Raw genomic sequence first — 16,101 nt, 5'->3', positions numbered from 1 at the left:
TATATCCCTTTACTCTTCAATCTTAATTTGTTGTCGCCTATGGATGTTTTTCCTTGTGGTGAAATGAATCACCTCTCAATCTGCCCATCTCATTCCCTCATGGCATCATGCTCTGCTGTGAACTAGAAAGCAGCCAGCTGTTGTGGTAGTCTGTGACCATTTGTATATACCTTTGTGCTGCTCAGTGCTCATCAGCAATCACCATAACCTCGGGTTTAGAGACATGGAGAGTTTCAGGGCCAATATCAAAGAGACACTCGTTCATCGCCTGAGACACTGTGAATTCTCACCGAGACATTATACAATTATTAATCATTGAAATATCCATTATTCAATTTAGTCGGCAGGTTTCCCAGTATAGCCTACAGGTGATTCTCCAGCTTGCCCCTCAGCTCAGTGAAGGAAAAGGCATCAGCATATCGCTCTGTAGAGGCACGATCAATTGCAAAATGCATGCATATATAGATGTGTTCAAATCTCATGTCCCAATGTAAGCTAATGAATTCTTTACTGCTGTTTTATTAGTCATAGACTCTTCCATCCCTGACACTTCACTTGATTGGAAACATGTTAGAGGCTCAAAAGAACTGAATCCAAACAAGTTCAGGGTAAAAATAAATCAGTATTATTTGCTTAATTGGGTGATTTCTTCTCCCTTGAGGAAGGCTCCTGATACAATCTGCCACAGGAGGAAAATCTACCAGCAATAGCTTCCCAGAAAGAATGTGGCTGTGAGCGGGAACAAACGAGCAGCCGAATAAAAATGAATTGTATTACTGACTGCTTTAATTACAAGCGACCATACGGTGGAACATAACAAATACGGAGAAAGACAGTCGCAGTATTATCCTCCATCTCCCAGTCCGGATGCTCAGCTCCTCCCCCATGCGCGCGGGGCTTCATTTGATCAAATCCTTCAACTTGGACCACTTAGGCTCAGCTGCACTTTTTTACAACACTGCATTTGGGCACCGCCACAACTTACGCAGCAGTTCCTCTTCCACAGCGCAGCAACAATTAACACACAGCGGCGAGGCAGAGAGAGGAGTGAGGGGGAAAAAAAGGACTTCGTGCCTGCACCGCATCTTTCTGCGCCGCCAGCCATGGAGACGGGCTCCACATTTTGCCCAAAGTGGCACAGTGCGCTTTGGCTTTTGCCTTTGATGATGCTCAGCTTTTTCCACGAAGCCAAAGCTGATATAACTTGCAGGTCCTGTCAGCCTGGAAATAAGTGGCGCGCACAGGAATTACTGTTGAATCTCGACATGAGTTCATCCTCGGCGGGGTTGAAGGGAGAAGTTTTGGGACGCGGAGCCGGGGCGGCGGGTGGAGAGGGTCGGCGGCTCCGTTGCGCGGCGGGGTCCGCTGACTGCGCTCCGGATGAGGCGGAACACACGGGGCCAGGGCTGGGGCGGAATACACGCAGCCTGCGCGCAAACGGTGACATTGGTGAGAGCGAGTTTGCGAAGACTAAAGTTTCATATGTGAAAATGAGTGGCCAGCGGAGGTCCAGCGACGGGGCCGGTCTACCCTCTGCCGTCTCACCCATAAGGCGCACCAGAAGGAGCAGTGGTAAAGATGAAGCCAGGTCCCCCGGCTCGGCCCAGAGTCAGGACCCGGGAGAGGGCACCGGTCCGGCGGCGGCGCCACGCAGACTGACGCGCTCCGAATCGCGCAGGAGCGGAGAGGAGCGGAGAGCCGCTGGTCCGAGGCAGGAGGAGCTAAAACTTAATAGTTCTACGTTCGCCTTGACCGGGGACTCGTCTCACAACCAGGCTATGGTGCACTGGTCCGGCCAGAACAGCAGTGTAAGTCATTCCTTATGTCCACTTTAAACATGCGCCAATCCACAGAGGGAGGGAAACGTGCGCTCATGTTGTCTGTCAGGAACACATTACTCAGGAGAGGAGCCAGATCTCGGCCTGATGCGCTGGGAAAGGTGTGAGAGAGAGTGTGTGTGTGTGTGTGTGTGTGTGTGTGTGTGTGTGTGTGTGTGTGTGTGTGTGTGTGTGTGTGTGTGTGTGTGTGAGTGAGATAGAGCTAGAGAGATACAACCAAGAAGAGAGGAACAATCTCCCTCTTGTTTAATTGATGTGTTACTTCCCAGCTCATATCGCTTCCATCTTTGTCTTCAATAACAAGGGTTGAAAACGGGGGCTTCAGCATGATCATGAATTATAGTGGAGGATACTAACAGTCAGTGGGTTTATTCAAACGGACACTATTCAAGCCTCACCATTGAGATCAGGCCTATCCCTGCACTTTTGGTTGGGTTGAGTGCTTTTCTTTGTCAAGAGTGAGAGACTGATCTCCAGTGTTGAAGGGAGAGAGAGGAGAGAGAGAGAGAGAGGGAGAGGAAAGGGCTTTATCACCGGAGTTTCCTCAGACTGGGCAGCTGCATTGATGTCAGGATAAAGCATGTTGAGCACGGAGCATTTCTGACCAGCAGGCAGGATTTTCAAGTAGCGCCGTAGGTTGTGGGAGAGGTTAAGCAATCTCAGCCCTCCTCCCTCCTTTCTGTGAGACCACGTTTCCTGAGCCACGGGCCTAAAGCACCTGCAAAGTTTAGAGCTGAAGAGTGGCCTCTCTTCGCTTGCTGGCTTCGGATCCTTTCATGTGAAGGCAGGAATGAGCAGATCAGGTGTTTTGTCCGTGTGGCGTCAGTCCTCAGGGGGAGGAAGGTATTTACAGGTGCTTCAGCCTTCAGAGCAGGCAATCAATTGTTCTATTATTAGTTTTGGATGTTAGTTTAACGGAGAACATTTCCATTCTGAGGGACCAGCAGCGGCAGCAGCTGCTCGCCCGTGTAGCCAGAGAAACTGGCCAGTACAGAGAAACCTGACATCTAATGTTTTGGAATCAATAAAAGGTTTAGAAGTAAAGAAGGACTTAATAATTAACACTCACCTTTCTAAAAGAGAGACATTCGAAATTAAATTATATGCAGAAAATAATACAATAATATAATGTGTAATTGTTATTTAGAATTTGATTAAATTGTCCATATTTCCTTTTAATTGATTAATTTAGCTAAATATCAATAAATAGTGAAACAATGCCAATAATGTCTCCTCTAAGCCAGCTTTTTTTGTTCATCCATATTTTTAAAATCCCAAGATAATGAATTCACAATGATGTAAAATGGCACAAATCCTTACATACAATTTCTGGATTTGTAGAATTGAGGGTATTTTATATGAAAAATGACAGTTGCAGAGGACATTCATTTTCAGTGCTAAGGTAATGTTCAGGTATCGGTACAGAAAAACAACATGTCAGACTCCGACACACATGTTCTAGGCTGTCTTTTAATGAGTTTCAACAGCATTAGGCACCCAGCCTTTGTACAAGTGAGGATAACGTCAGACATGTCCTTCACCTGAGTTCAGCCCCTTTGACTGCACGTCCTCAGTCACGCCACAACTTCTGCAATTTATTAAAATGTCGTCCGCCTCAGTATTAATAAGAAAACAACATGAGAGGAATGAAGTTTGTGTGAGTTCCGTCTTTGTTCGTCAGAATGTCCATTTGTTTCTAAATGACCTTTTTAGTGTTGCAGCCCCTGTCTCCTTGGAGCATTAATGTGAAGTGTATCTACAGTGTAGCTGGCAGTGATGCTGGATGTGTCATTCTGCACAGTGTCGTCCATGGTGCAACATTTTATTGCATGTTTTACCAGCTGGCTTTTATTCTGCTGCATCTTTGTTCGTTCTTCAGAGACAACAAATTCTGGATGCAGAAGAAAAAAAAAGCTCTTTGTCTTGTTTTGCATCCGAGCAGAAAACAGAACATTTACAAACACACTTTATGTATCCCTGCCGATAATGGAATCCTATAGATTATTGCTTTAAACTTTAATTAACATTGGGAAAAGCTTAACCTAAAAAAAAAAAAAAAATTGCTGGGGCGCAATTCAAATGTATTCATCTGCTGTGAGGACCGATGTCTCCACACGGCTGCATACTTTTCTTCTGAGTCAAAATATAATTAACATCAACTGAGCATCAAATGCAATTGGTAATGCAACCAAGGCCTGAATAAAAAATTTACATTTGTCCTAAAACCAAGCTTCCACAACTCCATGTCCTGACGGCTGCACCACTGCACTGCTCAGTGTTACAACCACACCACTTAGCCCTGTCTGTAACAAAACCAATTACAGTCAAACACGTATCAGCGGCTCCATGCCCTGCACTTCCCTTCTGCCTGAAATTCCATCCTGTGCTTCAGGTGTTGACAAACTATTGTAGTTTGTGACAAAAAGTGACCTTACAGTGGAGGCAAGAAAATAAATACACCTGGAAATGTCAAAGATTCTGGCAAGGATTTTCCATTTATCATTGTTATTTTCTTTCCTTGCTGCCATTTTGTGTCCGCCCTCAAAACAAAACAGACAATCATCACTATTTATCAGCCCTGTTTGTTTTTTGCCATGTGAAAGATGCTCCTTTTGTAACCACAAAACAATTTGCCCTTATTCTTTCAGTTGACGCAAACAACTTACTTGAGACATGCGAGAAGAGAGGATCTGGCATTAAAAATGTAGAGTTGTTGCTATAAGTGGCAACAGACGTCCTCGGTCTTTACAATCTGAGCTGCTGTATAAATAAACACATGAGTAAACAACATGGCACGGAGCTAAAGTGAAAAGGATACAGATAAAGGCTCTGCTGCTCGAAAAATTTAACCTTTAAGGCATTTACAAGGCTCGTCTGTTAAGCATCCAACATTACTGGAAGCCTGTATGTCAGATTGGATTGGAGGTTATAATTAGGACTCATGTAGCATTGCCGCAAGAGTCATATAAGCATTGTAGGCCAAGAGCAAATAGAGAAAAACATGTATCATTAGTACAAATACACGTGCAGCAGTTGAATGGACTGTACTTAATTTAGTAAATGATGGAAACGTGATTATTATAAGAAAGAATGTAGGATGTTGATGTGGAGACTCAGGTCAGTTTGTGCTCATTCCTTATGCTGTTTAATTGTGCCGGCATATTAATCTGGACTGAAATAAAAGCTGCACTGTAAAAAAATGCTTTGTGTTGCCTCCACCCCCAAAGGTTTTGAGTTCAAACTTAATTTTGGTTTAAAGTTTTTCCATGATCTGATCATGACCCGAGTTTTGTACCACTTAAAGCAATGACCAAAAATTTAACTTACTCTCTATACTCACCCGAGAAGAAAATGTGACCCTGTGGCTACATTATTTCATCAAACTGTGTTATTTTTATTTATTCCAAGATTTACTTTGTGATTTGGTTAGAATCTATTTTCTGGCTAATCCACTTTCTCACAACCTTTCCTTTGTGGTCGTCTGCTGTTTCTACACTCTAACATAATACGACACTGTAGTGATGGAGAGGAGTTAAAATTATTTAAGTCATTTGACCAATTTTTTCCTGTTTCGTTTTTTGACAAAAGTAATGTAATGTTTAATCCCAACTGGAAGGACTAGTCTGGTCAAATACAAACACTGTGTGTTTGGCTGTCATGTGATGGGTTTGATTGAGATATTTTGCTAATCCACAGCACTGGACATGCTGTCACACACCTTGTCCCATTTTCTCCGTACACATCTACCGGATGAGGCAGATGGCCGCCCATATTGAGTCGAGTTTTAGAGTTTTTTTTTCCTGTAGAGGGTTTTTTTCTTTTCACAGTTGTCAGTGCTGCTCGTTGTGGGAACTTTAGGTTTTTGTACAATTTGGCAAGGTCTCGTCCTTAGTATGTAACCTTCCTTGACATAATGTGTGTTTTGATTTGGTTGCTATACAAATAAAACCCAATCGAATTTTGTTTTGATTTGAAACCCACCATTAAAAATATATTTTTCTATAAATAACCAGAGTGCCACTGTTCACAAGGTTGCCTCACAACAAGAAGGCTCTGGGTTTGAATCTACCGGCCTGGACTGCTCTGTGTGGAATTTGCACATTCTCCCTAAACATTGGCCTGTGTTGGTTAGGTCAATTAGATACTCTAATTGCATGTGGGAATGTGATGATGGATAGTTGCAGCCCTGTGATTCACTGGCAGCCATTCCAGGGTGCACCCTGCCTCTCAAATGTCACCTGGGATCGGCTCCAGCCTACCGACAGCCCTGAGAGGATGAGCATTGTAGCTCATCATGAAGCATTAGGGGGAAGTTACCTTCACTTTCTTTGCTCTTTATGCAACACAGGTTAACATAGCATACATTCTCTTCATCCATTGTGTGCTGTATGGAAGATTTTTTTCAACCCCTTTTTGGCTGTGTAGTGTTAACATGAACATTGTTCACATTCACTATCTGATAATGGGAAATAGACTGTAATTATGTAGCACTTTTCTTGTCTTCCACTGAAAGTGCTTTACAGTACAGTTTTTCGCCATTCACCCATGCACACACACACATTCATACAGTGCAACCACGGGCAGGACTTGGGGTTCAGTATCTGGTAATGGACAAGCATGTTTTGGTGTAACTTCGTCTATCAGTTTTTCCACTCCTAATAACATTGTATTCTCCTCATAACTCAGATCATGGCAACATCACTGAAACCAACTATTTTGGTTCTTGTCTGAGCAATGACAACAAGATAAAGAAATAAAGCCTAATAATGTATTCGTGAAATTCAGAAAAAAATAACTATTTTCTTTACGGGGTCACAACATTTAATTTCTAGTAATAGTGTTAGCTAATCCGGCTTAAATTTTTTGCTTGTTGTTTTTAAGCCATTATTCGTAGATTTGTATTGAGATAAATTTCGATCGGTAGTCGTACATACATTTTTTATACTCACCATGATTTGAAATTTTGTTTACATGTGGTTTTAATACACTGTGAAACACATAACAGCACATTCAGCTTCATCCGTGAAGAGACGTCATTGTAGCAGTGAAAAAAGTCACTGAACTCAGTAATTTAATCTGCAGTCACTGAACTAGTTTGGAAAATAAAGACACATCTGAGTCCTCATTAGAAGCACGGAAACATTGAATTAGTTTTACACCACTGTGTCAGAATTACACACACAGAGTTCTTGGTGCTGGCAGAGCAGCATTACGATGCTAGGAAAAAGGTTACAGGCAAAGAGCAGTCTCACCGTGGGACCTGTGGCATATTGCTCAGATGGATGTACCACACGCACTGGGACAGCATTATTTACATTATGAAATGTCAGGAATTAAGTACTTTGGCCTGTCAGTCAGATCAGTCGGCCTGACATCTTGTCTGTCAGTCTGAGAAGTTTACTCTTGAGCTTCCCGAGACGTATTGTCCTGCTGCTGGAACCAGTCCAACAAAAGCAAACAGAAGCAGGTGAATTTGAAATTGAAACCCTGCAGAGACAACAGCAGTTTTTCTTTTCACAGACGAGCGAGTGATCTATCAAAAGGTTTTTCTGCCAATTAATGAGGAATTGATCACAGGACACTCTTTGAAGAATTTTTGAGAAAGTCACTCACTGTCCCATGACAGTCTGGCACTACCTCTCTAGGTGTTGAGGGAATCTATTTATGTTTGTGTATGCACTCTCATTGCCATGGCAACAGCTAATTTACCACCAACTCAAAGATTTGTTTCAAATCTCCGCTGTGCACTGACATTTCCTCCACACCATCAAGCCTTCACAATTTGCTAATTTTGAGACATTTGAGGGCTGTCAATGCCACATGAAGTTGTGGTACGAGCAATAAATTGAACACATTTACAACCTGCTCATCCAAGATGGCAGAAATAATCAAATGTAATTTAGGGGAGAGTTGTGCAGCGAGGAAAAGTGGTGTGGTTAGCAGACAATTTGACTCACCTTTTTATACAGTACAGTATTATTTATTGTTGAAAAAGGACAGTGGTTTAAAGGTTAAATTAAAAGTTATTTATATTTTAGCTTGACAACTTTAGGGATGACAATGTGTGTATTTTGGTTAGGCCACAACATTTCCCCAAACAAATATCTCAGTTAAATGGATTTTTGTGTCATTTGGTTGAAATCTACAGATTTTTGGCCATTCACCAGCTTTCCACCAGCATATCACACCTATACTGTGAAACTATGAAAAGTAATGGATTATGGTGGTCAACTGACCTTTCCTCAAGCACCAGCATGCAGTTGAGATTTGTGTTTTTTTAGATTTTACTTGTGGGATCATCTATGGTTTGAACCAGTACCACCATCAGGTACAATTTCATTGTATGTATGTGTGTACGGATATCTATCTATCTATCTATCTATCTATCTTTCTATCTTTCTATCTATCCATCTATCTATCTATCTATCTATCTATCTATCTATCTATCTATCTATCTATCTATCTATCTATCTATCTATCTATCTATCTATCCATCTATCTATCTATCTATCTATCTATCTATCTATCTATCTATCTATCTATCTATCTATCTATCTATCTATCTATCTATCTATCTTTCTATCTTTCTATCTATCCATCTATCTATCTATCTATCTATCTATCTATCTATCTATCTATCTATCTATCTATCTATCTATCTATCTATCTATCTATCTATCTATCTATCTATCTATCTATCTATCTATCTATCTATCTATCTATCTATCTATCTATCTATCTATCTATCACTGGCTGTCCCTTCACTTCCTTGTTGTTAAGCTTTTGAAACTAATCACATTTAACAGTGTAGAGAGACAGAGATAGATTCAAAACAAAATCCCTTTTCACACTGAGACACCTGCAGTGACAGGAAATCAGCTTGAAGGCATGAAGAGATGAAAGAGAAGAGGCAGAGGGAGATGAGGAGAAAGATACACGGGAGAGAGAGAGAGAGAGAGAGAGAGAGAGAGAGAGAGAGACAGAGAGAGAGAGAGAGAGAGTAATCAAATCAATCAGTCAATCAATCAATCAATCTATTTTGCTCTGGTTACAACCCACCAAATGGTTAATCAAAAAGGGTTTTCCCTTGCTTTGATGGACACTTGAGGGAACACTTTATATGAGTTGGCTACACTGGATGCGTGAGCTTCATGGAACCTCTTTTCATTTCTGCACTCATTTGATCAGATCAGAGCGGCCACACTGCCTGCATGAGACGTACCTGACCACTGCTCTTCTAGACAGTTGGGATATCGCCTATTTTCTCTAAGGACTGCAGACAGGGAAAATGATATTTTACAAAACTTCCTATGCCTCTATCTTTTATGTGTCACACACATATGTGTTTGTGTTGACTGAATACATGCATTCGTTTTAACAAAGTATTTTAGTCTTTTGTATTTAAGGAAATATAGTATTTACTTCAACACCAATAACCCCATGTAGCAGCTCTGCAGACGTGCTCCCTGTGTGAACAACAGACGTCTGTGAGAAGCAGCAGATCAGTGTGGCCCAAGCGTAAACAGACACCTGGTTGGCTTCTTTAACACTAGTGAAAACTTTTTTTTATAACATCACAACACACACTGTGATAAACATCACTGCATTTTTTACAATACACCTCCTTTACATGAATACTTTTCACACTTCACAAAGAAGAATGAAAAAGCTGAACAAATAATCTGTGCCTCTATTTTAAAGGTAAGAAATATGTATCAAATTACTGCTTGAAGTGAAGAAAAGGTACATATTATTATTAGATGACTTTAATGGACTAAATCATACTGTTCTCTAATGTGTTTTTTCCGTAATTCCTATACTTTCTACTCCATCTGCTCTTGTTGTAAGAAACACCTGTCCATATTGTTCTTCATACAGCTAATTATGGATGTTGAAATAAAGTCTGAGTGATTTTTTTGTTAAACTAAGTTTTGTCTTTAACCCCTTAAATCTGAATAATCAATGGCCTCAGCCATATGAGACTGTTGTCTACAAATATCTTCCTCATCCCATTCAAACAGGTCCCTCAGGACTCCTGCTCCTATTTATTCGTCAATTTCTGATAACATAAGACCACTTGCATGCTTGGACCATGTGTCTTGGCCACACTCACACTGTAATTACAGTGTGAGTGTCCAAGTCAGGTTGTGAACATTCAGTTTCAACCCCAGCAGAGTATTATCTGTGTGCTTTCAGACCCGTTACTTAGCCCATCCTGCTGAGAGTAGATTTAAAGACACATTGAAACAGCAAATATAACCGAAGCCACTGTGTGGGCTAAGCGATCCTCGGGGTATGTGCCTGGCAGTGATCAGGCAGGCGGACGCTGTCACACTCTGCTGAGCAGCATTTTACTTGCCATCAGGCTGTATATGCCTGTAAACAAACTGGGATTTCCGTCCTGTCTTTCGTTTGCATGAGAAACCATCCCACGTGAAACACTTACAAATAAGTCATTATTTGCTTTCCTCTGACGTAGTATGCTGTAAAGGCGTCTCTGGAGTAGTCAGGGTCTTCCTGTGGGCAGGCTCTCGACAAATATTATACACTTTGTGGGTAATATGTTGGGGCTCTCTCAGCCAAGCCTGTGAGGCCTCAGGAACGCACACTTTATTTCAGTAAGTACCCTTAGGTGCTCCTGAGAGTTTCATTTCTATTGCTACCACCTTTCTGTTTCTCACTCTTCAATTTCTTTTCAGTCATTCAATGACATTGTGTCTGCTGGTGTTTTGCAGGCCACTCGATTTTTTGCCCCTTCAATTTACAATAAGAGGGAAGAATTTGTCTTGTACTCAACGGAAATGGATTTATCCTTATTGGAGGCTGATTACTTAAGACCTGTGTTTTGTCTTTTCCCCCATCTTAAGACATATACTTACATTTTCTACAGGTTGTGGATCCATTTATGTAGTAAAGTAGTGAATGATTTTCTGTTAAACACATGGCATTAATTCTTCTGCCTACAAAGGATTAGTTTATTAATTTATTTTATTTTTCAAGTCTTGTACACAAGTTTTATCACTCTCCTTATTAGTTATGTCATATGATATCAAATATCAAATTACAATACTGCCTTCCCTTTTGAGAACAAACTCATCATATTACAAGAATATTTGAAGATAATGTTGTAATTTTACGATAATAAAGAATAGTATGTTTCATGCTGGATTTTTAAAATCCTGATCCTTATGATAATGTGCTGCTGATGTGCCAAAAGTGGGGGGGGGGGGGGGTGTTGAGTCGGATTTTGAGCTGGACACCATTGTTTCTTATACTCTAAACATGTTGCACTTAATATGCAGACCTAACTTTTTTATTTTGATAAGGGGTTAAATAGAAACTTTGATATCTTTTTGAGTTGCACTGCTGACATAACTTATAAGCCCTCTTTTTTATTTATTTTTATCACGTTGGAGTTGCTAGTTTAAACCTACAGTTTTGCACTTTAATATTTGAGCCTTTGTTTACATTTTGTTTTGTGCTGCATTATATGGTGACATACAGTTTGTTGTTATCAAAATAAAATTAACTGAATTGAAATGGTCAATTTGATTTTTTGGAGGAAAATTAATCGTTTAGATTAATCGACTAATCGATAAAATAGTCATCAGATTAATCGATAGAAAAATAGTCGTTAGTGGCAGCCCTACTTAATATTAAAAAAAATTCAAGTTTGCTGTGAACATAGCAGTCAGGCCTCTTATTTCAGAAGCAATGAACCATAACAGTTAGGTTACCAATAAAAGGTAAGCCTACTACTTCTTTGCTTTCAGCCAGCTACTCAAACAGACAAGCAACAAAATAACAAACAAACAAAATACACAGGCAAGTGTCGGCCTACTTTGAAATAAATTAAACACAGAACTTTGTAGGGCTATTTGAGTCCTCCTCATATTTGTGGAAAATGTATGAAATAAGAAGTACCCTATTTTTAAATAAATAAAACCAAATAGCTGCAGCCTAATCGTGTAACGGACTAGGTTTATGTTTATGTTTGGTTTTGACTTATGTTCAGTAAAACACTGTGTTGAAGGAGCGTTCTGATGTCCGAGTGTCAGTGAAGGGGTCTGGGTGAGACATATGACTGTTTGGACCAATAGGATGGTTGCTTGGGGATCGGGGCTTTTTTAAAAAAAATAAAATAAACAAGCGACGCTTAGCCTGGCGGGGGGGGGGAGAAAAGCCTGGCGGCCCGCCAGGCCTATACAGCACTGGGGGAAACCCTGGACTAAACGCACCAAGTCGTGTTGAAAAGGAAAAGTCAGCATTGGTGATCAAACAGTGTTTAAGCCTGTTCAGAAACGGAAAAGGCCTGTTTACCTTTTTCCAAATAGAACAAATGGGGTTGAAAACACACTTGTTTCCGTCAGTCTCTCCTTAGAGTCATTCTTAGTACTGCATGGGATTATTCACACACGGGAGGGAATGAAAGCAGTTTTGTGAAAAATGAAAGGAGATCTCTTGAGAGAGATGTTCAAACTAACAAACACATACTTCTCATCCCCACATCTGGCCAATTGCTTCGTGAAGTGGACATGCCTCTCAGATTGTTGCTGTTTGAGGAGTTACAAACAGTGTCAGATGCATCCATCCGAATCCGACGTTTGAGAGGTGTAGAGGAAGGGTTGGTTTCAGACGCTGTTTGACATTTGACGAACACGCAAACCTTGTGGTAAAGAGCTTCCTTGGGCTTTACATGCCACTTGGATTTTAGATTTCCCTTTTAGTGCTTGAGGTTCACTCATTTGGAAACTTTGATCTTGTCTGTCTCTGAACCTTTAATTTTTATGAGATGGCAGCTGCAAAATATAACATAGAAAAAGTTAGCTGATGAAAAGCTCTCTGTTTCAGGTTTTCAAAAATTCAACCCCAACACCTTAATGTTGTACCCACATCAAGAGGAGTACATGGCAGAAAGCCAGACGCCAGAGGGAGATAAGTTTGTGAATCCGAACTAGATGTCACGAGAACCGATACTTCAATATCAAGGCGATTCTAACATTCTAAAAACGTTATAGTACTCCTTGTTTACAGTACTGGAGGTAGCAAACAATACCGACCAGTCAAGGATGGTAGCCGCCACTGCTTCGGGATCAGGGCAGGCGTACAATACATGTCCGATGTCCTTGAACCATGCCGTATTACTCCGCCACATGTCCTCCCTTCCCGCTCCCCCGCTGACCTGCACTCACTTTGCAAGTTGGCGTCACTGGTCAGAGGTTTTTGGGACCAGTGCAATGCTTGGGGTTTGCTTTGTGTTTGTTTGATTCGCTCTGGAGTTTACGAGACACGTAATAAACATAACATTGTGTGTGCAGCCCCTGCTGTATTCATACAGTCATTGAGCTACCTGATAACAGAAATCTGATAATTTTCCTACATGCCACTGTTCTGCTTTGTAATGTTATAAGTCTTTTCTTTGTATTTATTACTTGAAGGTTACATAGCTTCTGTTGTTTCTTGTATGTGGAAATGTAGTAGTTAGGATTTATTGTTGGTATCGAATCGGGTATCGAGAATTGTGGAAATTTCATGTATGGGTATCGACTGCTAAATTTTTGGTATTGTGAGATGCCTTATAGGGCGAAGTTAAAAAAAAGCGTCAGAGATCGACTGATCTCTCTGCGTTTTCTTTTTTTGTTGCAAATTAAACAGATGTTGAGTAGACCCCTGTGTTTAAGTGTGTTACTTTCTTTCAGCTGAAAATTCAAACTGTAGTGTATAGTGATGTCAGAAGGAGATTAAAACTCATCACTTCGTTTTGGGAAATGAATAGCTCAACCTTTTTCTTTTTTAATATTCAGCACATTAAAAATACAAAATAAGCACACATTAAATAAAATACCAGATACAAAGAGAACCCAACAGTTATACACTGACAGTGGTTATATATTAAATGAATATTATAAGTTTACACAATTGCTTACATACACATAATGACATGTAATATATAGCTTTAATTAAGGGGTAGATATTCAGCGCTGCACGGCATCAAGTCTAATGCACCTAATATCGAGTTCAAAGAGAGGACAATGGACTACCAAGAACTAATCACAAAATTATTCATCCAAACTGATATTATGTGCTGATTTATTTTTCAGAACTAAGGAGTGTGAGCGGCCTCTATTTCTGTAGGTGAGGCAGTTGTATTTCTAAAGCACATCATACACAGAGGTAGATTCTGTACAGGGACAGTAAAAACAACACAGAGACAAGGTTAAAGAGAAATTTTTTTAAGATGAGAAAGTCTTTCAACAAATTTCTAAAACACAGTTGAAGCTGAATAAAAGTGATTAAAACTATGAAATGAGGTAAAATTATTAAAAAGTTTTAGTACTTAAATGAAACAAAAAAACTGATAGAATTGAGTGAAATATTAAATGATAATGATAAATAATACTCTTAAACACTGATGGTATGACCATAGATTTGATAAAGTAATTTAATAAAAAGCTGGATTTAATAACTGCAATGGATGGAGAATTCCTAAGACCATCAGGCATTGGGTTCAAATGGAATAAACTAAACATTTGTAAAAGGAGACTTTCCCCGTATGTCCTTCTAGATACAGTAAATGCACTTTATAGTGAAGTGGCATTATCTCTTTACAAACATCAGTGCACCTTACCTTCAGTGCTGTTGCTGGTGACATACGTGCAGCAGCCCATCATCCCCGCGATGTGATTGACATTTTGATGTGAATGATGGCAATCAAGGTGATTGGTGTGTGGGAGAGACGAGCTCCGCGCACTATTAGGAGAGAAGTGAAGCGCTGCTTAGAGGGTGAGCTGCGAGGTGGAGCGTGCTCAAATAAAGATTTTGTCCGTTTTTGTGACAGTTAGGGGAATAATGTAATTTGCACATAAAAAACAGACAGTGTTAAGGAAGAGCGCAGAGTTAAATTGCTTCTGAAAATATCCGAACAAGTCAGATTTGCAGGATGGACTTCATAGAGATGCAGCCAATAACCTCTGACTGTGGATTTTAGTCTGAGGCAAAGGGCTCGATTGCTGGACACTGTGTTCATACATTATCTGCTTCCTTTGAAACCTCTCCCCCTTGTAACAATTCTGATTGACAAGGAAGATTCTCACAGCTATTGCAAGGTAGTCAGAGGCCTTCTTTCTGGAGGCAGAGAGTCCCATCTGTGGACCATTTCTGGGGCACAAATTGAATCACTGGCAATCTGTAAACCACAGGAATGTGTCTGAAAGTGAAGATGAAAACGGTGTCTTTCAAGAGCCCAGCACGTTGACTGAGAGCAGGAGATGAGAGGGCTGGCCAAGTTAATTAACCAAGCCTGATATAACATGGATACACACAGAGTGGTGGAAATAGCTGAGAAGGAACACCGAACAATACAAAGCACAGGCGATGGATGAGTCTCTCCCTCTCAGCACACGCTGGTTGTTGTTTTAATAAAAAGTCTGAATGTGTAACAAAACAAGACTAAAAAAGAGCCCTTGTGTTACCTACTCCAGCTCTGGAAATTGATATGGTACGTACCAAATACTTAATGTTCAAAAGGCAAAACAACTTTTTTCCTGTTTCTCTGCTTTTGAAGCAGCCCACACTGCTCCTGGCTTTGTACGCACAGATGACCCGACCAGCAATTCACAGATCTGGTAATAAGTGTGGACAGTATCACATTGCTGGTCATTATGATCAATGGGTTTTACTGCTACCTCGATCCCATTCACGCTACTTGAAGAAAAACAGCACTATACAGAAGTCATGCGTAAATTCATACTTTTCTCATTTTACTCTTATCTTGCTGGGTGGTGAAGTTCATACTATGTGTCGTTTTTAAGCTGCAAGGGTCCTTACAGTTTTGGTGTGTGTGTGTGTGTGCGTGTGTGTGTGTGTGTGTGTGTGTGTGTGTGTGTGTGTGTGTGTGTGTGTGTGTGTGTGTGTGTGTGTGTGTGTGTGTGTGCACGCTGCAGTACCACTGAGTGAATTACTTAGCTACCTGTGATAAGACTAACACTACACAATAAAACGTCTAAATCACATTTTTTAAAAACACATGTAATTAATCTCTGCTGTTTTGAATATTTAGAGCTTCTCACCTATTAACATAATGAGTAGTTACAAACAAGTCTCTGCTAATAACTCTGAGGTTGCTCATAATTAACGTCTTGGAAACATGGCTGTAACTTCATCAATCCCATGTTATTCAAAACGCTTGTTTCCGTGTGTGACTAATAGCTGAGTTAACACCTCTGTTTAGTGGAAGCGCATAATGTCACAACATTAGTGCTGC

General features: G+C 40.5%; 1 protein-coding gene across 1 annotated transcript in view; it reads left to right on the top strand.

Moving 5' to 3' along the window:
• Window positions 1–1,103: 1,103 nt before the first annotated feature.
• The window catches only part of LOC133019231 (VPS10 domain-containing receptor SorCS1), a 151,670-nt gene continuing 136,672 nt past the window's right edge, over window positions 1,104–16,101 (top strand). Inside the window, exon 1 of the mRNA XM_061085637.1 lies at window positions 1,104–1,808. Coding sequence (XP_060941620.1) covers window positions 1,104–1,808 — 705 coding nt within the window. The remainder of the gene's footprint in view (window positions 1,809–16,101) is intronic.

The sequence above is a fragment of the Limanda limanda genome, chromosome 2 (genome assembly GCF_963576545.1).
Source record: "Limanda limanda chromosome 2, fLimLim1.1, whole genome shotgun sequence".
Lineage (NCBI taxonomy): Eukaryota > Metazoa > Chordata > Actinopteri > Pleuronectiformes > Pleuronectidae > Limanda > Limanda limanda.
This window is presented reverse-complemented; position numbering and strand designations above follow the sequence as displayed.